This window comes from Pithys albifrons, chromosome 3 (genome assembly GCF_047495875.1).
Source record: "Pithys albifrons albifrons isolate INPA30051 chromosome 3, PitAlb_v1, whole genome shotgun sequence".
NCBI classification, from domain to species: Eukaryota; Metazoa; Chordata; class Aves; order Passeriformes; family Thamnophilidae; genus Pithys; species Pithys albifrons.
The window spans coordinates 54,134,717-54,158,439 of record NC_092460.1 but is presented as its reverse complement, the minus strand read 5'-3'; the positions used below and the strand labels follow the sequence as shown (position 1 = coordinate 54,158,439).

Below are 23,723 nucleotides of genomic sequence, written 5' to 3'. Positions count from 1 at the left end.
CATAGGATCTGTAGTCAGTTCCAAATATTAAACCCTTCCCATCACAAAACACAAGCAGTGCGTGTTCCCAGCGAGCAGCATGGAAACTCAGAAAGATTCAACCCGGTTACTTAAGACTGTCTTATATTCAGTCCTGCTTCCCCAGCAGGGACACACTTGTGGCATTTTGGAAGTCGGCTTCATAAATAAATAAACAACTATGTGCCTTTCAAACTCTGCGATACGTTTAAGTCACCGCAACGGCAGCAGTCACAGTAAGAGATTGGCTCCCGGTTTCCCGGCTGAATTTCCTCTGGAGCCCGAGAGCCAAAAGGTCAGGCGCAGCCATGCGCTCGGGCGGTGGCGGCCAGCGAGGTTATCCCGGGGGAGACGGAACGCCCGTGCCCGCCCGGCGGGAGGGAGGGAGGGCTCCAGTGCCGGGGGGCAGTAGCGCGGCAGAGCCGGCAGCAGGTGTCGCGGCAGGTTCCTGTGATCTCCTTAACCGCCCGCTCCGCTCCCCAATCCCTTTCCCGAGGGCGCGGCGGTGCCCGGGACATCCCCGGGGAAGGGGGAGGGCGGTGCCACGTGAAGGGCCGCACCCCGCGCGCGCCGCCCCGCGCGCCTCTCCCGCCCGAGCCGAATTTAAACTGCGTTACTGAGCCTCGCGCAAAGCACCAACGCCGCGGCGCCCCGCGCGCCCCGCCCCCTGCCCGCCCGGCAGCCAATAGCGGAGCCGCTTCCTTCTCCTCCCCGCCAATCGGGGCGCAGTTTATTGCCGGCTGGAAAGGAGCGCTCGGTGCTCGCGCCCGCCCGCTGTCGAACTGGTCCCTGGCGCGGGGCAGGCGAGTCCTCCTCCTGCTCCTCCTGCTCCCCCGCCCCTTCTCCCCGCGCTTTGTTGGTGCCTCTCCCGGGAGAGCGGCGGCGGTGCCCGGCGGCGATGCCCGAGTTCCTGGCGGACCCGTCGGTGCTGACCAAGGAGAAGCTGAAGAGCGAGCTGATCGCTAACAATGTGAGCCTGCCGGGCGGCGAGCAGCGCAAGGACGTGTATGTGCAGCTGTACCTACAGCACCTCACCGCCCGCAACCCGCCCGCCATCGCGCAGCCCGACTTCTCCAGCGACGAGGAGCGGGAGCCCACGCCTCTCGGCGCCCGGAGCCGCGGCGCTGCCGCCGCCGGGCGGGTAAGTGCCGCCGCCTCCCGCCCGCGCCGCCGCCGCTTCCCGGCAGCCTAGGGCCCGCTTTCCCGCCCGAACGGGGCCGGCGCTCCCGCCTGCCGCGGCGCAGGGACCCGTGACAGGCACCGGGGGCCCCGCACGGCCTCTCGCGCAGGACCGGGGGTCTCTCCGGCTCGGCTGAGGGCGCGACCGTACCCGGCGGGGACCCGGGTGCAGGGGCAGCGGCGCTGCAGGGCGGCCGCCCCGCGTCGGGCAGCGAGCTGGGACCGCGGGTCGGTGCCGAGCGGCCGCCGGCTGCGCTTCCAGGTCGCGTCCCGCCTTGGAGCGTCTCGCCCGGGCCAGGGTTCCCTCCAGGCGGGCAGGATCAGCGCGATCCCGTGTGGGGTGCGATAGCCCCCGACTGTGCGTGCATTGGGAAAGTTTTACTGTGGTTCGGCGGGTGGTTTACTAAGTAGAAAATTTCGGTGTTGGAGGAACGAAGCAAGAGAACCGCACGAGGCTGCAACTTAGTCTGGCGAGGATTCCCGCCAACTGTCTTGGTTGTACTGCAGCAACACTACTCGATGTACAGACCTCTAGATGAAAGGATGAAGCTGTGAGGGAACAGGTCGTTTCACTTAATGAAGGGAACTGTTTAGTGTAAAGAGAGTCTGCGTAATGTAGCTGTCTCGCTTGTACCTCTAAGCATGTGTTTTATAGCAAAGCGCCTCTGCTGCATGTTCAGTTCGTGCTTTATCATGCAAGGGAGGAGGGGAAGCTGATGCTATTTGGAATTTTTGGGAAAATGTGATTTCCTTGGTAATTTTTGATAAGTGATCTGTAAATATGCATATATTGAGAAAGGAATCTTGTAATTGGTAAATCTAAACTGCCTCGAGTAAAGGCTTGGATACTGATTGCCGGCTTCCGGAGTTGTAGCGTGTGCGTGATATTAGAAGTTAATTGTATATGAGATACTATTTTTCATCGCTTGTTAGTAGAGTTGAGTGCAGAGAAATGGAATCCTTTAAAGGTCTTTCATGCTTTAGCCTTCAAAAATGACAAAAACCAGTTCTTCAATTAAGAAATTGAAAACTGCAACTTCAAGACGAAGAGATTTCTGACCAAGTTATTTACCTGTTCTGAACATCTCTCTAATTGAAACAGTTAACTGGCCTTCACTGGAGTATGTGTATGTATGGTCAAACTTCGAGAGCGAAGATTTGGGAAGGGCTCTCCCAACATAGGTGTGTCCTTCCAGCCTGCGCAGTGGATTTTAGGTGAGGCTCAGCGTGCGCAGAACTGGCCCCACCGTTTAAGTCCTGAGGTTCATCTGCCACGGCCGAGCGAGCTTGGACAGTGTAAAAAAAAAATATGGAACGCTTCACAAATTTGTGTGTTATCCTTGCGCAGGGGCCATGCTAATCTTCTCTGTATCGTTCCAATTTTAGTATATGTGCTGCCAAAGCGAGCACCTTTACAGTGAACTAGACACTTCCCTGGCTTAGAGTGGTCTGCTCGTAGCGTTCATAAGGTCCTTTTGAGTAAAATAGGATGAGCTTGGATGAGACTTGTTTCACACTTGTTGAAGGAGGAATGTCTCAGAACTGCTGAAGTTCCTATCTTGGATTTGATTTTTCCTTTCCAGGGTGCTTAAGCTTAAACAGTTATGGGTGACTTTTTTGGTGTTTACAGAATGGGTGGTACTCCTACACTTCTGTTAACAATGTTGGAAAGGCTCTGTGCTATTTATGCTTATCTTTTTTTGTTAATATCAGAACATTTTATCATAACTTACAGAACTTCAGCGAATATTGTAGTGATAGCTGCTCAGATTTGGGTCCATTCCCCCCCAAAAACCCCAACCAACCCGAAACCAAATCACTCAGAAAAATCCCAAACAACTGTACCTGCCAAGAAAAACAAACTTAGAGGATGTATAGTTGTTGCCTCCTTTTTGCAGTTTAAGTAGTTCTGAAATTGCTTGTAGCTTGAGTAACTGTTGTCCCTGTTAATGCCTTCTGGCATAAGGATACTTTGCTCATCAGCTCTCCTTCAAAAACAGTAACATAAGTTTCTCCAAAGTGATTTGCCCACAGAACACTTGGAAGAGAGAGGTAGAGCAAAAGAAGTCTGACATCCAAGGGAACTGGAATTCTGGTGAGGAAAAAAAGCAAAATATCTTGATAAGATTAAGAGAGGGCAGGAGGGGAAGTACATAGACCTGAAAGAGAAGAAACTAGAAATAAGAGGCAAAGGGAGGAAGCTGGAACTGCAAGGTTCTGTGGAAAGGAGGAATAAAATAAAGAAATTCCATATTACCTGTAGGTCACTTAGGCTGTGGAAGCAAACCTCTGTCCTTTACTCCTCTGTGTAAATTCACTGTTTTATACAGGGCATTGGTATTATGTTTTACATTTAAAAGAGTTAGAAAACAGTTTTTACTGGTTGTATAAGGAAATTGGAAGTACTTTATGTGGCTCTTTTCTGTTGTTAGGTTGAGAACTGAATAACAAAACTGTAATGCTTTAATAGCTTCATTTTTTATGTATCTTACAGGTCTTAGAAATTGTAATATTGGTTTGTGTAACTTGATGGAGGAAGTTTAAAACCAGTTGTTTCAAACTTTTAGGCAATCAACTAAATATGTTTCTAGAACACCAAAATACTTCATTACAAGGGTATCTTCTGTGGGATTAAAAAATGTGAACTGTGTTTTCTCTATCACTCTAAAAATTTACTGCTGCTTAACCTGAAAGTTGCAAAAGTCTCTTCAATCCAGATGACTCAGTCAAGGCTAGTAGTAACTTGTAAAAACCTTTGAAAGAGCACTTACATAGCCTTGCATTTTGGAGAGTTCTGTCCCACTGTGCTTTCTCCTACTCCTTATTTGGTATTTCTTTGGCTCTAGCTTAATATTCTGCAAACCTTAAAAAACCCCACCCAAACCGAGCAACAATAAACAATCCAGAAAACCCCAAACAAACTGATTTGAGAGTGAAGATTTGCTCTCACTGTTGGAATGAATGAATGAATAAATTAATGCTAAATGCATAGAGGGAGAAGTAGAAAAGGGCCAAAATCCCTCTTGAAGCAAAGTGTATTATTTTGAATAGCAAAGAGCAACACAAGTGAGAGATATAACCTAATTTTTCTGAAGTTTGTGCTTTTCCAGTTGTAATACCAACACAACAGTTGTCATGTACTTAACTGTGTACTGCTGCTGAATGCCAGTGGTCTTAACAGCAATTCTCTCTGTTACTCAGCTCCTGAAAGGATTGGGATTACGGTCAAAAGCGGTCTGTCCTTACTTTGTGAGCATTGGGCAATATATTGCCTAATACGGCTTTTGATGTGGACAAAAATTCTTATGGTGCAGATACTGTGTTGGCCCAAGTAAGGGGCCTCTGACTTGGTGGTGGTCACTGGATGGGTTTATTGGCCACTGGGCTTTGCCCCATTCCGCTCCAGGCCAGCTCGCCGTTCCCTTTCTTAAGAGCACATCGTTGTAACCCACCCCCCCGGTGTGCCCCGCGGGCACCTGCGGGTCCATCCCCTTTGGTCGGGCTGCTCGGGGGGCGGGCGCGCCGCCAGGGGACGCTCCGGAGCGGAGGGCGCGGTGAGGCCGCGGCGGGGCGGGCAGAGCGGAGTCGACACGACACCTTACGGGATCAGCCGGGTGACCTACGGATTCGCGAGAGGGAAGGCACTGCTTCTTTTAAGATGTATATGAGCAACCAGTTCAAAGCAGTGCTCTGAATATCTGTGCTGCAGTCACTGAAAGCTAAACCAGGCCTCTTGATACTGAAAGTTAGTGTTTTGACATTGCTGTAATAATTAGTAATTTTAAACTGTGTACGCTGTCATTTTTTTTAAGTTCTGGGCATTTGATAATGCATTTAGGTGCACATTTCTATTGATAAAAGGTGTGCAGAGATAAAACCTCGTAGTTTTAATTATGTTACAAATGATGTTTTTTGAATTCGCCACTCTTCCAGCACAGCTCTATGAATGCTGCATCCAACCCAAGAATATATACCTCACTTTAGCTATATACTCTTATCAGGAGAGGAAGAGCTTTTTAAACCATGCCTGTGTCTCATCCTGATAACATTGTCTGGAAGAGCCAGCTTCTCCAGCTCTACTAATGTCTTTGAGCAACTTTTTTTTTCCAAAGGTTGTTTAGCATAGTGTTATATGAGAGTAGTGACTGGATATGTGAGACACCTTTTTGCTGCAGGGGGAACCCTGTGCATCTGGATGCCCCTGGTCCGGGTTAGTTATGGGCTGAATATCAGGATGGATAGCTCAAAAGTAACTATGAAACTTAATTTTTGCCTCTTAAGGAACATTGTTTTATAGCACATGCGGAAAGTATTATCTTGAGAATACAGCTTAAAACCTTTGTGATCTTTTAAATGACAGTCATCTGCTGGCTGAGAGACAGCTGTGGGCAGCAGAGGTGAGAAGACCAAAGTGATTCCCACTACAGTGACAAGTCTTGCCATGATGTTCTGCACCTTCAGTCTTTCTGCAGTTCTAGTCTCATGAACTAAGGAGATCATCTTGTCAGAGTGCTGATGTAATAATGGCAGTTATATTTAAATAAACTAATCCCACTGAAGTAGTTTTTGTCCAGCATTGCATGTCAGTTGTTTAGCAGGGATATCTATGCAAGCCAGATTGCCAGGTCAGCATTCAGTTGACTGAGCCATGAGACCCACCTGTTAATTTGATTTGGTTTTCTATAGTGAATTTTTACTATTTCACTGAGGTTTTCAGCAAACAACTCTTCCTTATGAAGCCTTCATCTGCTTTCAGAGTGTTTACATTCCCTTCACTGAATATAACATGGAACTCCTTGTCTTGGGGGAGGAGGTGGAAGAGTTAAGTAGTCCCCAATCTTATAATTTAGGACTATTATGGCACAGAGGCTTGGAAATTCTAAGTCTGGCACTTACTAGCTGGTTAAAAGGTAGTGAGTTCTTTAAGTTGTGTGTGTATCAGTATCTTTGAATTGCTGCTGCATAATTTCCTTTCCATTGTTTATTTTGTCGGTTTATTTTGGTAAATATTGTCTTCAGGCCTTTGAGATTAAAAAGTTCAGTAGGAATTGGTTTTTAAAAAAGAAAATCCTACTGCAGGAAATGTTTGTGTATGGTAGAGTAAAAAATACAAGGGCAATAGAAACCTCTGTATTTTACAATGTAAGTCTGTTAGTAACACTTCCCATATGCAGTTCCTTATCTTCCCATCTCCTAAGAGAAATAGCTGTTGCCAGAGAGAACTCTGTGCAAACTGGATAATTGGAGAGCATTCTTTTGGTGTGATTTGGGCTTTCTTTAGCCTATCTTAACCTTATTCAGAGAAATAGTAAATGGGCCCTGACTTTTTCTGCTTCTAGTGATGAAGCTCCACCTGTTTAGGATTAAAGTAATTATGTATCCTGATGTAGGTGCTGTTTAACTTGGGATTTGAGAATGCTGCTTTTGATGATGTCTCATAGTTGTCAGTTATACTATTTAATCTCTTCAAGATGTTACTTATTCTTGTCTGAGGAGCAATGCTGGCAATAGTACAGGTGCTTATGAAGTTTGCCTGATAAACTGGTCTGTGGCTGTTAATTTCTGTTCAGCAGGAATGTCAGAGTGAGGTAAGGGGTAGGCAGCTTTCAAGTATGAATTCTGCTCACTTGCATTTTCTGCTCCTGTTACTGGAAGAACGGGAAAAGCTTTACACAGTCAAGATACGACACTCAGAGAAGATGAACTTCTCTTGTGCTCCTGTTTTTCTGTGGCCCCAGTGCTGAGAATGCTGTGTGACAGGCCCATGGTTATAATTCACCACAGTACTTGTTTGAAGACTTGGTTCCTGGGTAATCTGAAACTGAGCCTGACAGATACCACTAACCAATTGCCATCTCCCTGGTGTGAGCAAATCTCTTTCAGGTTAATTATGCAGATCCTTTTCCATCTTCTGTTTTCTAGAAAATAGCAATGACTAGAAATATTTTGTAATGCTGCTGCCTCTGGATGGAATTATAAGATCTTCAGATAAGGATTTACTGGTCTGTGTAGATTGTTGCAAAAATATTTGCATTACCTGCAAAGTGATCAGTTGTACCCCCTTACTTTGGCAAATCCCAGGCATTGCCACAATTTCACTTTAAGCACTTAACCTCTGCAACACAGTAAGACAAATTTTACTGGTGGTCACCAGACCAGGAATATATATGTGTGTGTGTGTGTGTGTTTTTGTTGTAGTTTGATTGTTTTTTAACTTAGTGATAAATTTTAAAGCTGGGTCTTCTGATCTGTCTCATGGCGTAGTCCAATGGACAAGTTGTCCTGATGCACAGGAAGTGTAGTGTTACTTTATACTGTAACAGTAGTGGTGATTAAAGCTAATGCTGCTGAGGTTAATGCTGTCATACCAGAGCCAAGCTATGAGAGAAATTCTCCTATCCTACCTTGCATTTCTGGGGACTGATCGTATGGTCCAGTGAATGCTTAAATGGCAACTTTCTACCTGTACAAGGGAAGTCATTTGTTTCGGCACTAAGGAAAATAGGTGTTCAAAAGTCATGACGTTGCAGCTCACAAGATTATCCCTGCATCTGGCCCAATTATTAAAGAGCATGGATTACTTTCAACTTTTTTCATCCCCTCCCTGCCCTTTTTCTCTGCTGAAACTGGTTATTCTGATGGTCTCTGTGTAACAGTAGTGCAGGAAAAAGTGAAACAGTGTTTGGAAGGGAAAAAACCAAACACGGATACCGTGAGATACGTGAATTTCCTTGGGTTAGAGCATCATAGTACTCATTAGTTGCAGTTAGATTTCTAATAGTTATTATTTCTGGAAAGTGTCCAGCAGAATACTGAGTGGTTCTTCTAGTATACATTGTTACAGTATCTTCTGTGGTCTCTAAGTGGTATAAAGGTAGAGATAGGTTAAATTAAGTTTCCAGTTTCTTTGAAGTGTCATTGTAATGTTGATTTCCTGCACCATGGTAGTTTTCTTCTGAAATATAGAATAGTATCTTGGTTAATCTGCTTGGTGATGTGTGCAAACACCAGAGCTGTCAATAGACTAAACAGATCTCAACAAGAAAATCCAGCACTTGTTTCGGAACTCTTTTTTTTCTCCCCACTGTTTAGACAGTTCAGTAGTCCAGAAAAAATGCACTGAATATGAAATTCAAGTTAATGTGATACTTTACTTGAAATAGTGTTATTTCCAACAAATTTCAGAAGTGAATAAAAGTCTTACATAGCTGCATGTTGGTTGGTTTTGGTGTGCTATGTAAGTAGACTTGGTTATTTCAAAAACTAATTAGGAATGGACTGATTGATAAAGTGAATGTAAACTGTCTTTAGTCAAATCTGCCACTTTTATGACCCTATAATTTCTTCAGACTGCTTGCAGTCTATTTCTTAGAATTAAGAAATAGCATGAACTCCAGGAGATTCTGTTCTTTTCTGCATGCTCGGATAGTCACAGTCCAGAGGTTAAAGGAAAATCTGGAGTCAGTTATATTCGAGAAATCCTCATGCTGTCCCTGCTTAGCTTTAAAATACCAAGATACCTGAGGCAAGACCAAGCTTGCATGCAAACAAATATTGAACTGGCATTAATGGGTAGCTACATACTGCTGACTCACGTCTGTCATTTTACAGTGGTTTGGTTCCTTCTTATAAAATGCAACAAGAAAAAGACCTGTTAATTGTGACTGTTATAGCTTATTTGGAATTTTAGTCTTTGGTTAGTACCAGAAAAGTCAGATATGTTTGCCTCTGGGAAACCAAGTGAAGAAAAATATTAAGTGTAGAAATTGTTTCTGTTTATATCCTTCAACTATGACATATAAATACAACTTATTTCAAAGCGGTGTCAAGATCTTTCTTAGCTGAGGGCATACAAATCCTAAGTGTAATTTTTTTTCTTACCTTTTCACTTTCTAGCAGAAACTGTTAATTTAGGAGTAGCATCTCAGCAGATTATTTTGATAACCATCTGTATGTGTTGTGGTACATTGCCAGCTGTGAAAAGTAGTGTTGCCAGAGTTGGGTTTAGAATTTGCTAGAGCTACATTAGCACAGGTCTAAGAAGATGGGCAGGGGTTTGAAAATGAGGTTGTTTCTGATTTTGCCTTTTCTGCACTCACTTTGTAATATGTAATCTCAGAGACAGTGCTAGGACAAGCAGGAATAGGGGTTTGGGAAACTTGGTTGAGAGGATGTAGATACTGAAGAACTTGTTCAATATCAGTAGAAATGTTGACCTACTAGGTAGAAAAGTGATGCAAAGAAGTGCCAATTGAACATAAAATATTTGTAGTTTAGTGTAGTGATGGTGAAACAGCTAAAAGCTTACTTCTCCAGTCATGGGAAAGCAGTCCCCTCCAATTGTATACTTGGACTTCAAACTAAAACACAGGTTCAGAATGATGAGTAAGATTTTTTTTTAACTATAGAGAAGGTTTGTAATGGGTATTTCCTTCCTAAGTAGGAAACTTGTGCATGTTTGTTTAGAAGGTGTAAATGTTTGTACTGTTCCACATAAGCTTTAACAGTGGTGGTGTGGCAGAATAAAATGACTTTTTTCTGGATTTATGTTTAGTACTGTTATGTGTTCCTGTTCCCTTAGAAGAAAAAGATGTGCTCTGTATTAACTGGAAACACCCTGTCTCTCATTTCTCCCTCACACACTCACAGAAAGCTACGAAGAAAACTGACAAACCCAGGCCAGAGGAGAAGGATGACTTAGATATAACAGAGATGACCAATGAAGACCTTCAAGACCAACTTGTGAAGTATGGCATAAATCCTGGCCCGATTGTGGGTAGGTCAACTGAACGAGCAAATATTCATCTGTTCAATGTATTTCTCACTAAGCCTCACCTGTGAGTGCTCTAAGCTCTTCTGACACAGTTACTTATTAATACCAGTGCTCATGCAATCCTATTTCCCACTTAAGATGTTTTCACTGAACTATTTAGAGAAGACTTGAAGACTGCAGTTTGCTCATCTGGTGTTTCTAGGCCAGCTGGAGATGCTCCAACTTCTGTTCTGAAGCTGTGTAGCTATTACTTAAAGTTCAGTGCAGGGGTAATTAGGTCTTCTGATACAGAGGTTGAGATCTGGGCCCACTTAAGTGGAATATACACCTTATGTAATAACCTAATAGCATTGAGAGCAGAATGAGAACAGGGAACTTCCCTTTTCCTAGATAATTTCCTACTCACTTTGTTGTGCAGTAATGTTTTTCTTTACTAATGCTTTTTCCTGGCCCTTGGAGCCCAGCATTCTGTCTTGCATGCTGGCTACATCAGGAGTTGTCCTGACCCCATCCTAATCTTCTGCCTTGGGCACTCATCTGTGATGTGGGATCAAAGCACTTTGCCTTTCAGATTGTGCACCAGCCTAATGGCAAGGGAATTTGATTTCACAGTTCTTCAGAAAAAGAGTGTTGTGTGTAGCCTGCTGAGCCTTCTGTGGAATGTCCTTGAAATCCTAATGTTTTCAGTTAGCTGATTCTTTATGCCTTCCCGGTTCAACTTCTTTCTCTTGGATAGTATTCAAGTCTGCAAAACTCAAGAACCTATGCAGTTCACTGGAAAGTTGTTCAGATTTGGTCTAATTAAAAGCCTTTGTTTCTTGAGCCTGACACTTTTTAAGGGTGGTTTTCTCTTACCTGAAAAATTCTAAGGTTTGGGTTTTTTTTCAGGCATCAATCACTCATACAGATTTTTGCCAGCACAGGCCTGATGCCGGAGGATGTGCTAGACCTGATACCTTTTAAAGAGCTGTCCTAGATCAAGCGAGCCAACCTAATGGCTGGATCCAGCAAACAAACTTCTGTTGCTGCTTGCTTGCACCACCTCTGATGCTTAGTGGATTGAATTTGCCAACAAGGCAAAGGCTGAGGTTGAAAGGGCATTAATTCTAGGGTAAAGGAATTAAGAGAGTAACAGTGCAATCTGCATGGAAACCATTGCCTTTGCAATTTCAGACTCACTAAATTTTTTGTGAGGGCATAACAGCTTATGTATTGCAGCATACAAAACCAACGTGGAAGAAGCAGGTAAATTCCATTTCCATAGACTTCCTTTTCATAACTTTCAGTATACAAAGAGGTATAAGTTTATTATCTAAGAATTCTCTTAAATCATAAAGTTAGAAGCCTTAGAAGCAGAGTTATGTACCTAGAAGTATATACTCTGGGCCATACAAACTGATTAAAAATAAATAAAACAATATGTTCAAGATTCCCAGGGAATATGTAGCAGCCAAGTTCTATCAATCAAGTCAGGCAAGATGAAAGCTGTACCTTCAGCATGATGAAAACTGTACCTTCAGCCTGTATCCTTCCTTTGTCATAGCTACCACTAGGAAACTTTATGAGAAAAAGCTGTTGAAACTGATGGAGCAAGGTCCTGAACTGAAGGCACCTGAGCCTCTCCCAGCAATTTCAGCTACTGAGAACACCAGAGAGAATGGAAACAATGATTCTGACCAGTACAGTGACAATGAAGACGGTAAGACTAAAGTGGAATTTGCATGGTAACGATTCAAATTATACATCAGTAATACTTGCAGTAGAAATACCTAAAGAGAGTAGTGTCTTACTGTTAGGTGAGGCTGTGAGATACTGCTGTGGACCATGTCAGTCATGGACTTCATCACACAATACTAGCACAGTGATCCAGGTGCCTGTTTCAGGAAAGGAAACTTTTTGCTAGTGAACTGTTCCCTTTTATCCATTTCCCCCAGACTCGAGGCTGCAAATTTGAGAGACTGAGAAGTGTGTGTTAGGTGCTAAGGTGCAGTTTTGTCTTACAGTGGTCACAGTAGTTATTTACTATGTGATAGTGAATGAATGTTTGATTATTAAACTTCTGTACTTTTTTTAAATGTATCTCATGGCTCACTGCCTTTTATGCTCAGTTCTTGATGGACTTAGTTTGTGATGGACTGATTGATTGGTCCTGGGTGTGGGGATTTTGTGGTTTAAATATCATTTGTATCAAAAAAGTGTAGTGGTGGGGGAAGTGGAACCTAAATCATTGTGCATCTTACAAAACGTGAAAACACTGTAGACTTTAAAGAGTGACTTCAATGGAATGTTAGAAGATGTTTATTTAGTGGGGTTTGGTTTTGGGGGTGGGGTTTTTTATTTTTTTTTTACAGGATTCTCCATGGAGGTGGGACAGAAAGGGTTGAAATAGAGTTAATAATTCAATTTATCTCCCTTGCGTATTTGGGCTTGTTCTTCAGCTTTTATCTCTTGCACTTTCAAGGGGCAAGGGATGTTAGAGACTGATTTATTTATTTTTGGGCAGTCAAGAGCCAAGTCACAACTGACAGCCACCTCCTTATAGTTACATATACTTCATCTAATTACAGAACTGTTCAAACACTGGGGAAAAACCTCAAACCCAAATGCTGCCCTTCCCCCTGCCAAAAAGTTTTCCATAAATAAACCTTAAATATGTTGGTGTAATGCTATTGGAATTTTACAAAACAGTGGAAATAATGTATCTTCTTATCGGTAAGGTGGCTGCTAACCACTCTCCTTTCTACTGCATCGAAAAGGGAGTTCTATATAAAACGGCATTTTGAAGGAAACAAATCTAACAATGTTGAAAAGCTTCAAAACCCACTACAATCAATAATAGAATGGTACTTTGGTTAAAGGAATTGTAATTTGATACCAGTTTCTAAATGGGACTTCTGGATTGGGCAAAATTTATCTGAAATGTGGAATTTTTAGGGTAAAATGTAAATGCTTGAGTAGATTTTTTAAAATAATTTTAAGGTATTCCTCAAAAGTCTTTGTTCTTCTACATTTAATGGAGAAACATACCTTTTTCTCACAGCTTTTTAAGGAAATAGTTACTCAGAGTTATGTTGCCTCTTAAACTAGTACAACAACCAGCAGTATTATAGAAACCAGTTGTATTAAACTTGATTGCAGATCCAAAGACTGAGCTGAGGCTTGAGAAGAGAGAACCACTTAAAGCCCAGACGAAGACGTCAGTAGTGCTCAAACAAAAGAAAGGTGTTGAACACAACCAGGTATGTTTAATTTAGGGGCACATGGAACAGCTACTAACTGCAGGTGATGTGCTCACTGAACACCTTAATACTTCTAACATAACCACATTTGACTAAGTGAGCTATGCTGTTTTAAAAGTTCTTTTAGAAGGCCTGTTCTAATAAAGCATGAAAATCTTGTCAGTTAACTAGAGCTACCATTTTTAGCCTGTCTGATAACATTCGAAGTTTGACTTTAACGTTCCAGTCTGACTTGCCAGCTGCTGTAGCACCTCCTAGAGAAAAATAGTAGGCAACCTTAACATTTTAATTTTGGAAACGTGACAGATTTTTAAGTCACGTGGGGTGATGTCATCCTGCTGTATGTTTGTAATCAACTGGGCTTAAACGCAGCAGTTTTCCCTCCCAAAAAAAGTTTGGAAAAAGGGATGTTTTTTATTTTTAAGAAATGTTTTTAAAGATAGATACATAGATAGATAGATACACACACACCCCATAAATATATATAGTTTGATACCCAAAGATATACCTATGCATTTTAAATAAACCTGTTTAATGACTTATTTAACTATAATACATGAAGTCATGTATTTCAGTACATGCATATATATAGGTGTGTGTATGTGTGTGTACACATACACTGGCTATTTATATAATACTATTTCTTCAACTATGTTTGTAGCAATAATACTAGAGTAGACATGAATTTGTAAAAAGCTGCTCCTAAGAAGAAAAAAAAATAAGGTTAGATGTTGCTGTATGTACCAGTTATCCTTTCCTTATAAATAATATTAGTTCTGTTGTCTAGGTGAAAGAAGGATTTTACAGGAGCACCTCAGATTTTCAAACTGCTGAGAGTTAGGGGGTTCTATAACTACTCCTTTTGTTTGTTTTTTAATTTGGATTTTTAGGTTACAAGCTGAACAGATTTCACTTCTGCAAATCAAAATACACACACAGAGTTTAATGCACCACATATGCCTTAATTTATTCAGGCACTTCTGTTTATGGTTGTCTTTAGAATGGACATCTGAATCTTTAGGTTCTTGTGTTTTAAGAATTACTTTTTTCTAAATTGCTGTTCAGCCAAAATCCCGGCCAGCTTTAGTGTAACAGTGATACTTAATTCTGTTGTCAACAAACAAAATTCTGGTCTTCAGGAACCCGTTTACAGAATAAAAGGCAAGAGATATAATGAGGTATTTTTATGGCATTTTCAATTGTTTATTGTTTACTCAATTTTTTTGTCATCCTATTTTACTGTATTAATATTAGGTCATTATCATGTTTTGTCTTGCAGTCTTACATGTGCGGTATATATGCAATATTTTGCAACTTACATATTTGAATTACCAGTAGTTAATCAAAGGAATATCACTTGATTAATCAAAAAATGGGGTAATTCCAAAATTATGTCAAATTCTTTAGAAAATCTATCTTGTTGAACCCTTCACCTTTCAACTTTGATTGCTGTGTTAAAAAAAAGTAAACCCAGTAAAAAACAACATCGAAAAAATCCCCCCCACCTCCACTCACCCCCCAACAAAAATTTGCTTGAAGCCAAGAATATCTCAATGCTTTTGGCTAGCGAATATCTGTAGTCATATTTTGATAAGGATGAAACCTGAAAATGGAGAAGTTTGGGCTTTTTTTCTTCTGTGGAATTGGTTCTTAAGTTTTCAGCTAATAAGTGTCAAGAGACTATACTCACTTTGCAGAATTATTGCAATTGTCATGCACTGTGTGACATTGCCTGAGACATTATGAGGCTCTGAAGAGTGGTGAAGATGAACTGGTGGACAGTGTGGTGTAAGCAGACTTTTTAGTTACTTCTCGGTCCTGTGCAGCACTAGTTTTAGTCCAGACATACACTGCTGACAGGATTGTCTGTCATTTGCCAAGGACAGATGTTGCTGTTCTCTTAAGAAGAAAATGCAAATAGTCACTAAGCAGACCTGCTCCAAGAGAAATTGGGTGGGGAGGTTGAGCAGGCTTATGGGTCTTTGGAGGGTTGGATGAACTTGAGCTCAGTTGTTTGTTTGTTTATTTACGTCCTCATAGTGAACTGGAAAAGTTGGCAGAAACCCCTAATTTGAATGCCCCCTTCTAATCCAGTATGTGAATACAGAGTTAGAGTTCAAAACTGAGCTTGAGCCTCAGAGTAAATGGCACTGGACAGAAAGAGACAGGCTTAAAAATACATTTTAAAGAGCGATGTAGAACTACTCTCTCTGCTTGAGACTTTGTACAATGACATTCTGCATGTGCTGTGTTCTCCTACTCCTTCCTGTATTTTTTTTACTACCCATATAGCTGTTTTTTAAAAAATAAAGCATGCAGCATTGCAGCTGCTGACACACAAATTTTATGTGGCATACACCAAATAAAAAGATTTGTAAGTGACGGCTGAGGTGAAGTCGTAATCTGCAGCTTCACTGCTTGTGAGTACTATGACAGTTAAGAGCAAGTGCTGAATTAATGCTTGTGTACCACACCATTGGAGTTCTCTGGTTACATACAGGGTGTTGGTGTACCTAAACATGAGGTACATTCTAATAGTGAGAGGCCTGCTCAGTTGACAGTGTGGGTAATGATAACTGTAGACAACAATTTTTATTCCTTTTTTTTTAAATTTTATTTTGTCTGTTGACTATGCTCTACTGAAGTATGGTTGGGTCTTATGCTGTAGATTCTGGGTTTTTTTCCTAGTCTTTTCATGCAAGAAAAAAAATTGAAACTTGGTACTTAAAACATATGACTGAAGCATCTGAAGAACAAAAGGAGAGGCAGTTATTAGTGAAGTACTTCTAACTTTTTGTTAGAAGATAAGTAACTCCCAGTCAAACAGTCTGGAACAGGGAGCTCTCCATTATTAGGAGATGACAGAATTGTCTTACTGCCTTATTGAGTGGATTGTGTTTGAGAACAACCACTTGATATTAGTGTTTTTCTCAAACCTTCTAAAGAGCACCTCAAATAGAAAGTGTTAAGGTGGAGAGCTGTAATTGTGGGTTGCAGGTTAAGTGTTTCAAAAGAAAGAGAAGACAGTGTCTGGGAATATCTAAAGAGGGGTTGAAAGATGTTTCATCAGAAGTCTGCTTAAACAGTAAAGTATTTTTGATAATTAGGCCAAAATCTATAATTCTGTACAAAACACCTGAAGTTTGGACCTGAGGTCTTGGCATTTGTTTTTTTAAAGTACTTCAGTGATTTAGGAATAAAATGAAACACTTGTGCTCCCTCTGCTGGGTATGTACTTGCTGTGATATAGAACTCCTCATAGAATCGTAAAGCTGCTCAGCTTCTAGTTTCACTGTCCCCTCTAACTAAAGAAATCCTTTTCAGCCTGTTCTCTTAACACATTGTTTTGGGGCTATACTGTTCTAGTGAAGATATTTCTGCTGTTGGGCTTGTAACTGACAGTTGCACCAGCGTGTATAACGTCCATCAGAACTGAGTGCAACTCCAAAATATATCAATGTATGAGGTGTTAATGTGCAAAGATTTCAGTTATAACAAAGTAATAATTTTTGTTTTAAAACTTAACTAAATAAAAAGGAAAATCTTATATGTGATCTAGAAGAAGCTGGCCCTCATCTCCCTTTCACTCCTGGGATTAGTTTTGAGTGGGATATTTTCTTTGAGCATACAAGTTGAAATAAAGCATAGGGAATGATCTGCGTTTATTAATGGCTATTATAAAAGTTTGGCACTTCATGTTCTTCATGTTGTTACTTAGATTTCTAAATATTTGTGTCAGGCCTGATCTTTTAAACCTACTGTTACGTGAAAGTTACTAGTTTAATCTCTGTATGTGGAACCGTTTAAGATTGTGTTTCTCCCTGACCCCTGGAAATTAGTTCCTGTTGAAATGTAGGTGGCCAGGCATAAGCCATTCCCATCTGTGATGTCTTTTATCTGTGCAGAGAACGAGGTGATGGTTTCTGCTTATGCTCATAGATTTTTGGGGAGTGGGGGTGGTGTGTGTAGGTGTGTAATGGGCCTGAAAGCTTCATGTCCTCTGTACGTGACTTGATGTAACTACTTGTAGTGTTAGTTTACTCTATTGCAGTGGGGAAATCAGCAGTTGCTACTGTTGGGCATTATCTACTCAGTTCTGTATTTGAACAATAATGTGCTCTAATGTAAGTATTGTGGTCAACACTACTAATCTAGCTAGCTATTCATTATTGAATATATTAAGATCCTCATTTTTTTGATTGTAAGACTTGTTGCTTTTAGAGCATGCATGCTATTTCAGCTTTTGGTTCTGAGTATCCAATACTGGGAGCTTGTTTTCATGTATGTGATCATATGTTTGATGCTTGAATAGACCTATTCTCAAGATGAAGTTACTGAGGCTGTCTGGACAAGTGGATCTTCAAAAAGTGGACCTCTGCAGGCATTTTCTAGGGAATCTACAAGAGTGTCAAGAAGAACACCAAGAAAAAGGGTGATGAGAGGCTTATTTTTAATAGACAATTTTTTTTCTCACTGTTAGGGTCCCAGTGGCTATTTTATTCAATTGTTTTCTTTTGTTTTAAACAAACAGGTGGAAGCTACAGCACAGTTGCCTGTAGATGATGCTGTAATATCAGAGAGTACTCCCATAGCTGAAACTGTATTGACTGCAAGCAACGAGACCCTAGTAAATATGCTTAGTGAATATGTTTAACCAGTTGTGCAAGTGGCTTTCTTCTGTATCTGCACTGACAGAATCATTCTGTTTTGCACAGATAGAAGACTATTCAGTAGTCTTTAAAACCACATATTCAGTAGCTGTTTTAGTACCTAATGCAGTTCACTTTGAGATGGGACTAGGTAGATGAGATGCGACCTAAGTCCCATCTGATGTTTTTTTGCGGGGAGGATTGAAAAGTATCACTTTAAAGGCTTAGATATTTTTCTTAATTTATTTAAATACATGCATAATATTTGCTTTAAGTTTGGCTTTTCTTGTGAACTAAATAGCTTTTATGTTTCTGAATGGCTTAGAAGAAACTACTTGGAATGATAAGCAGTGTGTTTCCTGTGCTTATTTTGGAGTATCTGTTACGTAACCTTCTTGAGATAACTCCTAACATCCTAATATTCAATATTTGTTGTTTGGTTTTAACACCTTGCCCCACTTTCACTTTGTATCTTGGCTGTTTCTGAGTTTGAACAATTTTGAATCTCGGCAGGTTGTCAATAGGGTGCCTGGGAATTTCAAGCATGCAGCTCCTACACTGTCAATCAGTGAACTCTCAGACATGCCCAGAAGAACACCAAAGAAACCACTGATGACAGCTGAAGTAAATAAATTAAAACTTAGATTGCTCTTGCTTACTCCTTGTGAACAAAATTCTTGTGTGTATGTGCTTGCTTCTGAGTACAGAGGGGGCGGAGGATGTCATTGCCCAGGTGACAGCCAATATAAACTAGTGGTGTCCCATGACATTAAGGGAGAGTATAAATTTATTTTTATCTTCCCCTTTCAGATCTGGGTGTGTGTGTGTGAAAATCTGCTGCCTTTTTTTTTCCTTCCTTTTTTCCAAAGACAAATGTGTTTTGATGTGTTCTTTCTCCTTGTGCTGCTATTTTTCTGAACAAAATGTAGCTTTTTTTTTCTTTTAAATTCTTTGACTAGCTCAAAATGGAGCAGAATTAGGTTATCTACCTTTGATCTTGTAGATCAGCCTATCATGAAAAAAGACAATGTGCTTTATTTTAGGGAATCAACTAGTAGTGTTACTTTAGACCAAACGTGTGAATTAAAAAAGCATCTGTAGATTCATGTTAGTTATCAAGAAAGAGAAAATAATTCTTTTACTGGTAACCTATTCAAACTGTCATAACTATATCTCTTGGAGAAGTGTCTAAAGCACCTGCAAGTATATGTAATTGTACTAATGTAGTACTGTAATATTGTGGAATTTAACATTTCAAGATAATGCCTTTCTGAATTTAAACGGAGTTAATTGCTTCATGTAGTTACTGTAGATAAAACTTCTATTAACACTTCATTTACAATATGACTGGAATGTAGACTTATTTGTCAAATAGAAGGTTGTGGAAAAACTTTGTTCTATTCCAAACTGATGATATTTTTTTCAGTCAGTATTTTACTGACCGTGGGATTGTTTATTACAGCAAGAAGAGACAGATTGCCCACATCGGGGCTTTTTTAACCATGTTGGCCACAGCCAGTCCTGTGATCTGCTCAACACAGCCATGATAGAGGTGATGGTTAAGTGTTTTTGATCATCTACATCATTGGCTGGCAGGTGTATAGTATTTATACAATGTATTCTTTATCTTGAAGGAAACTGAGGATGATATCACTGAAAGCTTTGAGACACCTAAAGTGACCAGACAGCTGCCAATAATTAAGGTTAAATGAAGTTCTAAAACCCAATAAGTAAACTTCTTGAATATCACTGGGTGACTTATTTATTCCTACAAATTGCACATGGTTGTGGTCACTAAGGTAGCTATGCAGAAGCTTTGTGTTTTGTTGTCTGTTCAGCTTCTAACTGGTTTTGGTTTCCTAGGTGGTAGAGAGAACTGCTACAGAAGAAAGAAGAGTCGAAAGGGATATTCTGAAAGAAATGTTCCCATATGAAGTATCAACACCTACAGGAATTAGGTATTTCTAAGGTTTATGGAGGCTTGCTTCTTAGTTCTCATAAACCAATTTAAGCTGAGAAGTATCTTTTGATTATATTGACAGATTTCTGAGGAACAGCTTTTGCACTTTGACTCAATGCCAGTTATGATGACCACCTAGTTCTTCTGTTCTGTATACAAGTTTTGTTAGCCAAAATAGCCCTCTCTTTGTTTAAACTGGGGGAGGGGAAAACAGGAGAGTACTGTAGTATGAATTATTATTGGAACTTCTGGATGCTGGAAGTTAAATGTAAAGGAGTTTTCTGTCGTAATGACTTGCAGTATTTAAGTTTTTAGCTAGGTGAAACTGCATTAGGCCTGCTGTTAAATTAAGGAAAGATCCCCTTATGTGAAGATGTGAAATCATCTACTGTGTTTCTAACATGTCAATTATAGCTTCAATTTAAACTAGTTGCTTAAAGTCTTAACCATAAGGAAAATATGATACCAGTTACTACTACTGTGATGTATCTGCTGACCACTCAGGTTTGCTTTCTCTGGTTTTTGAGGCCTAGTTAAATCTATACCACTTTTTAAATAAAAATGATGCACGTGTACTCCTTGTATATAAGGACTTGGCAATGTATGTGGGGGTTTTAATCCTTACCGCTTTGTCTTCTGCCTCTGTGTATTGGCTTAGCCCTCAGTAAGTATTTTATTGGCCAGAGATAATCTTATGTTTAGAAATTCCAGCAGGGCTGCATAAGGGATCACTAAAGAAGCAAATAGAGACACTTCCTAGAGCTTTATTGCCAGTTAGGGTCCTCTAATGTGGGTAGGGTAAAGTGGCATTTGAGGGTTCTCTACGGGGTGTGTTTGAACACTGGGTGATTAACTTTTATATGTCTGTCTATTTTTGGATTTTGGTGGATATTTCAGGCACTGCATTCACTGGAAATAATTCTGAGTTCTTTAATTATACTAAAACTTTCCTGTGTAGTTTAGGTTGTGCTTTAAAATATGCAATATTTGAATTTGTTCTGTTTCAATTAACAGTGCTAGCTGCCGTAGACCAATCAAAGGAGCTGCTAGCCGGCCCATAGAGCACAGTGACTTCAGAATGGATGAAAGTTTCTCTAAGTATGTTCAGAAATACAGCACCTCGACTGACATCAAGTCAGAGAAACCACCAACAAAAAAAGAACGCTCCGTTCCCCTGTGGATAAAAGTTCTTCTCTTTGTTGTTGTTTCAGTCTTCCTGTTCTTGGTTTATCAGTCAATGGAAACTAATCAAGGAAATCCTTTCTCTAAACGCCTGAATATTCTCTCTCAGGGCAGTGCCAATTGAGTATCTTTCCAAAAGGCACACCCGATTTGATCTCCTATTTTTAATTGTAGAGAACTCTTCTGCCCTCTCATCGGCTCAAGGACTTCTTACAAATAATGTGATTGGAACTTGATAAATTGGATAAATGAAGAAAGATAATATTAAATGGACATCGGTAACTTTCTGGACTTTGGACTAGTAGGAGATCACTGCCATAGGAGTTACATTTTTTTAAATCTTTGAACTTTTTGTAGGCTTTATTTTTTTAATGTGGACATCCTTTAAATTCACTTTTGAGAAAAATGTATATTTGTTTTTGCAAGAACTTGAAAGCTGAGAAGGGCAAAAATGTAGTAAAATGTGAAGCTGTGTTTTTAAAGCTTTTCCTTTGTACAGAAAAGAAGTTGTACTTCTCTCTCTAGATTACAGTGGAGGAGAATTTGAACATGGGATAAAGGGAAATGCATTCCTATATGCATTTTTTCAGTAACATTTGAATTTGATCTCTTAGGATGTAGAGAGAGTACAACAACAACCTTTTCTGTAGATTACTGTAACTTTTTAGTAAATGTAACTGTAAACCTGTTTGCATTTCTGTAAAAGTCTTGGTATCCTATTAGTAACTCCGTTTAAGTGTAACTTCATTTAAATGTATCCCTTCATTTTAGTGCTTACAGTGTTGTAGAAACTGAATACAAATCTAATTGGCAAGAGACGTCTTAGAGGAACTTATTTATTAGTACTGTGTGGAAAATAAAAATTGCATCAATATAGTTTGCTACTAAAATACTTTCTTTGGGTCAAGGTTATCTGAAGTAGTCTAAATTCCAACTTTAGCAGTGGTCTTTTTTTCTTTTTTAAAAAAGCGAGGTCTTTCCAGCACAGCTTTATGTGATTATCTTTGAATATTCATGTAGAGAAATATTCTCAAAGTGTGAAAATTCCATATGAAGTTTTATTCTTGTATGAAGAGGGCATTGCTGCATTTTCTGCTACAATTTCATCTTCTGAGGTGAGATTTACTACTTTCATGCAGTTGACTATTTTTCTCAGTGGAAGCATGCTGAAACACTCTCTGTTGTGTAACTTGGTTGAGCAGGCAGCTGACTTCACTACTACCAATGAAGAGTGATAAGCAACAACTTTTTTAAAGTGAATGTATACATTTTTTGTGTGCTTAAATCTGCAGCATACAGATGTTCAGTCTTACTGCTTGGTACAAAACTGCAATAAATCATACTACTTATTCTTAAAGTGCTACTTATAAAAAGCTGAGAACATTAGTTAGTCCATATCTTTTTACTCTAGGTACAGTTACTGTGTAGACTATAGCTATGGGGAAGCTTTACTTTCTGTGAACTTTGGGACAAACATGGTAATTTGTAGCAAAGCAATAGTTTTGGGGGTTTTTTCCTGTTTAATTTTTTTTTCTTCTAAACTGCTTTTTTGAGTAATCCAAATAGCTAACCTTGTGTCCATCCTATAGAAAATTGTAACATCAGACATTCACTTGTGGTGTCAAAAATGCAGAAAAATAAAAATGATTTTAATGTGTGTGAATTTTCCTTATCAAAATAAATGAATTGCTGAAAGGCAGCAAAAGCAAAACAACTGATGTATCAGTGGTGTCATTTTATGCTGCTACAGTCTTCAATACTAACAAAAAAAAATTAAAAATCTTATAGTAAGGTCAGTTCCTGCCACTCAGCAGGAAGACTATTCCTCATACTTGCACTAAGAGGGTTTTGTACCGTAATCCTTTAGCCTATGTTAGGCTGTTAATTTGGATGGGGGGAGAAGCTAGCCTTTATTTGCTTTTCAATGCTTAAGGATCTTCCTTTTCACTTGAAATTACTTCTCACACTACTTTGCTGCATGTTTTAACATGAAATACATCTTTCTTTTCTAGTTACGTGAAATGCTTTCAGTTGACCTCCTTCAGGGATACTACTAGCATCATTTAAAAAAACCAAAACCACACAAATCAAACCACAAACTGAACTGCAATGCAACTAATTTCATCATTCTTTCATTTTTGCACTGTTTTGGAGAATCCTCTCAACTTCGGTGTTACTTCACAGATGGTAAGGAGTTTTCTACATAAGTCATTAAAGTAACCTACATGACATTCAGTTGCAGTTGGAAGGCAATGCATCTTCAATAAATGAATGGGCTTTTAATACTTGAGGCATTTGATGGTGTTGAGATAGCTCTGAGACAAGTATCTTTCTCTTCCTCCCTCCCCTGGCCCCACATATGGCTTTTATAGCATTCCTAAGGCTATCCATCTTACTCTTAAGAGTAGCACATGTAGTATTAGCTGCTGACTGGTAGTTGTATGTGCTTAAAGCCTTCTAAATGCTGCTGTATAAGTTATGCTGAAGTATACAAGAATACTGTAGTCTTTGTATCAAAGTACTGAAGCAATAGGAGCTGGTGTTGCCCTTGCTCTGCCCCTCACTTTTGTTCTTATTAGCTCATCTTGTCTTCTAGACAGAGGCAGGTTAAACTTTGAGAACCAATCACAAAATGGAGCAATTTTATGGACTAGTGTCCAAAATCCAGTTGCAAAAATGAGTGTTCTGATGTAGTAGTTATTAAATGTTTAAGTCCATTTTAG

At 40.0% G+C, this 23,723-nt stretch overlaps 1 protein-coding gene and 1 non-coding gene across 5 annotated transcripts; one reads left to right on the top strand and one right to left on the bottom strand.

Annotated features, from left to right (window-relative positions):
• Positions 1 to 764: 764 nt before the first annotated feature.
• Positions 765 to 22,657, top strand: TMPO (thymopoietin). 4 transcript variants are annotated; one of them, XM_071552032.1, is made up of 11 exons: positions 765 to 1,159; positions 9,847 to 9,973; positions 11,514 to 11,669; positions 13,109 to 13,209; positions 17,522 to 17,641; positions 17,741 to 17,836; positions 18,372 to 18,482; positions 19,321 to 19,410; positions 19,493 to 19,561; positions 19,722 to 19,816; positions 20,833 to 22,657. In XM_071552032.1, exons 1-11 carry the CDS (start codon positions 917 to 919, stop codon positions 21,122 to 21,124), a joined length of 1,500 nt encoding a protein of 499 aa, XP_071408133.1. In that variant the 5' UTR covers positions 765 to 916; the 3' UTR covers positions 21,125 to 22,657. The 4 variants fall into 4 exon arrangements, with proteins under 4 accessions (XP_071408133.1, XP_071408135.1, XP_071408134.1 ...); XM_071552034.1 differs by lacking the exons at positions 17,522 to 17,641; positions 17,741 to 17,836; XM_071552033.1 differs by lacking the exons at positions 19,321 to 19,410; positions 19,493 to 19,561.
• LOC139670772 (U6 spliceosomal RNA) lies at positions 2,501 to 2,607 on the bottom strand. Its single transcript, XR_011697547.1, has one exon. It is a non-coding gene; the product is annotated as a U6 spliceosomal RNA (small nuclear RNA).
• Positions 22,658 to 23,723: the final 1,066 nt, after the last annotated feature.

Coding starts and splice junctions, on each gene's coding strand:
- TMPO (XM_071552032.1), top strand. CDS start 917: ATGCCCGAGTTCCTGGCGGACCCGTCGGTGCTGACCAAGGAGAAGCTG. Junction 13,210..17,521: donor AAGGTGTTGAACACAACCAG/GTATGTTTAATT, acceptor ATGCTTGAATAG/ACCTATTCTCAAGATGAAGT. Junction 18,483..19,320: donor AACCACTGATGACAGCTGAA/GTAAATAAATTA, acceptor TGTTTATTACAG/CAAGAAGAGACAGATTGCCC.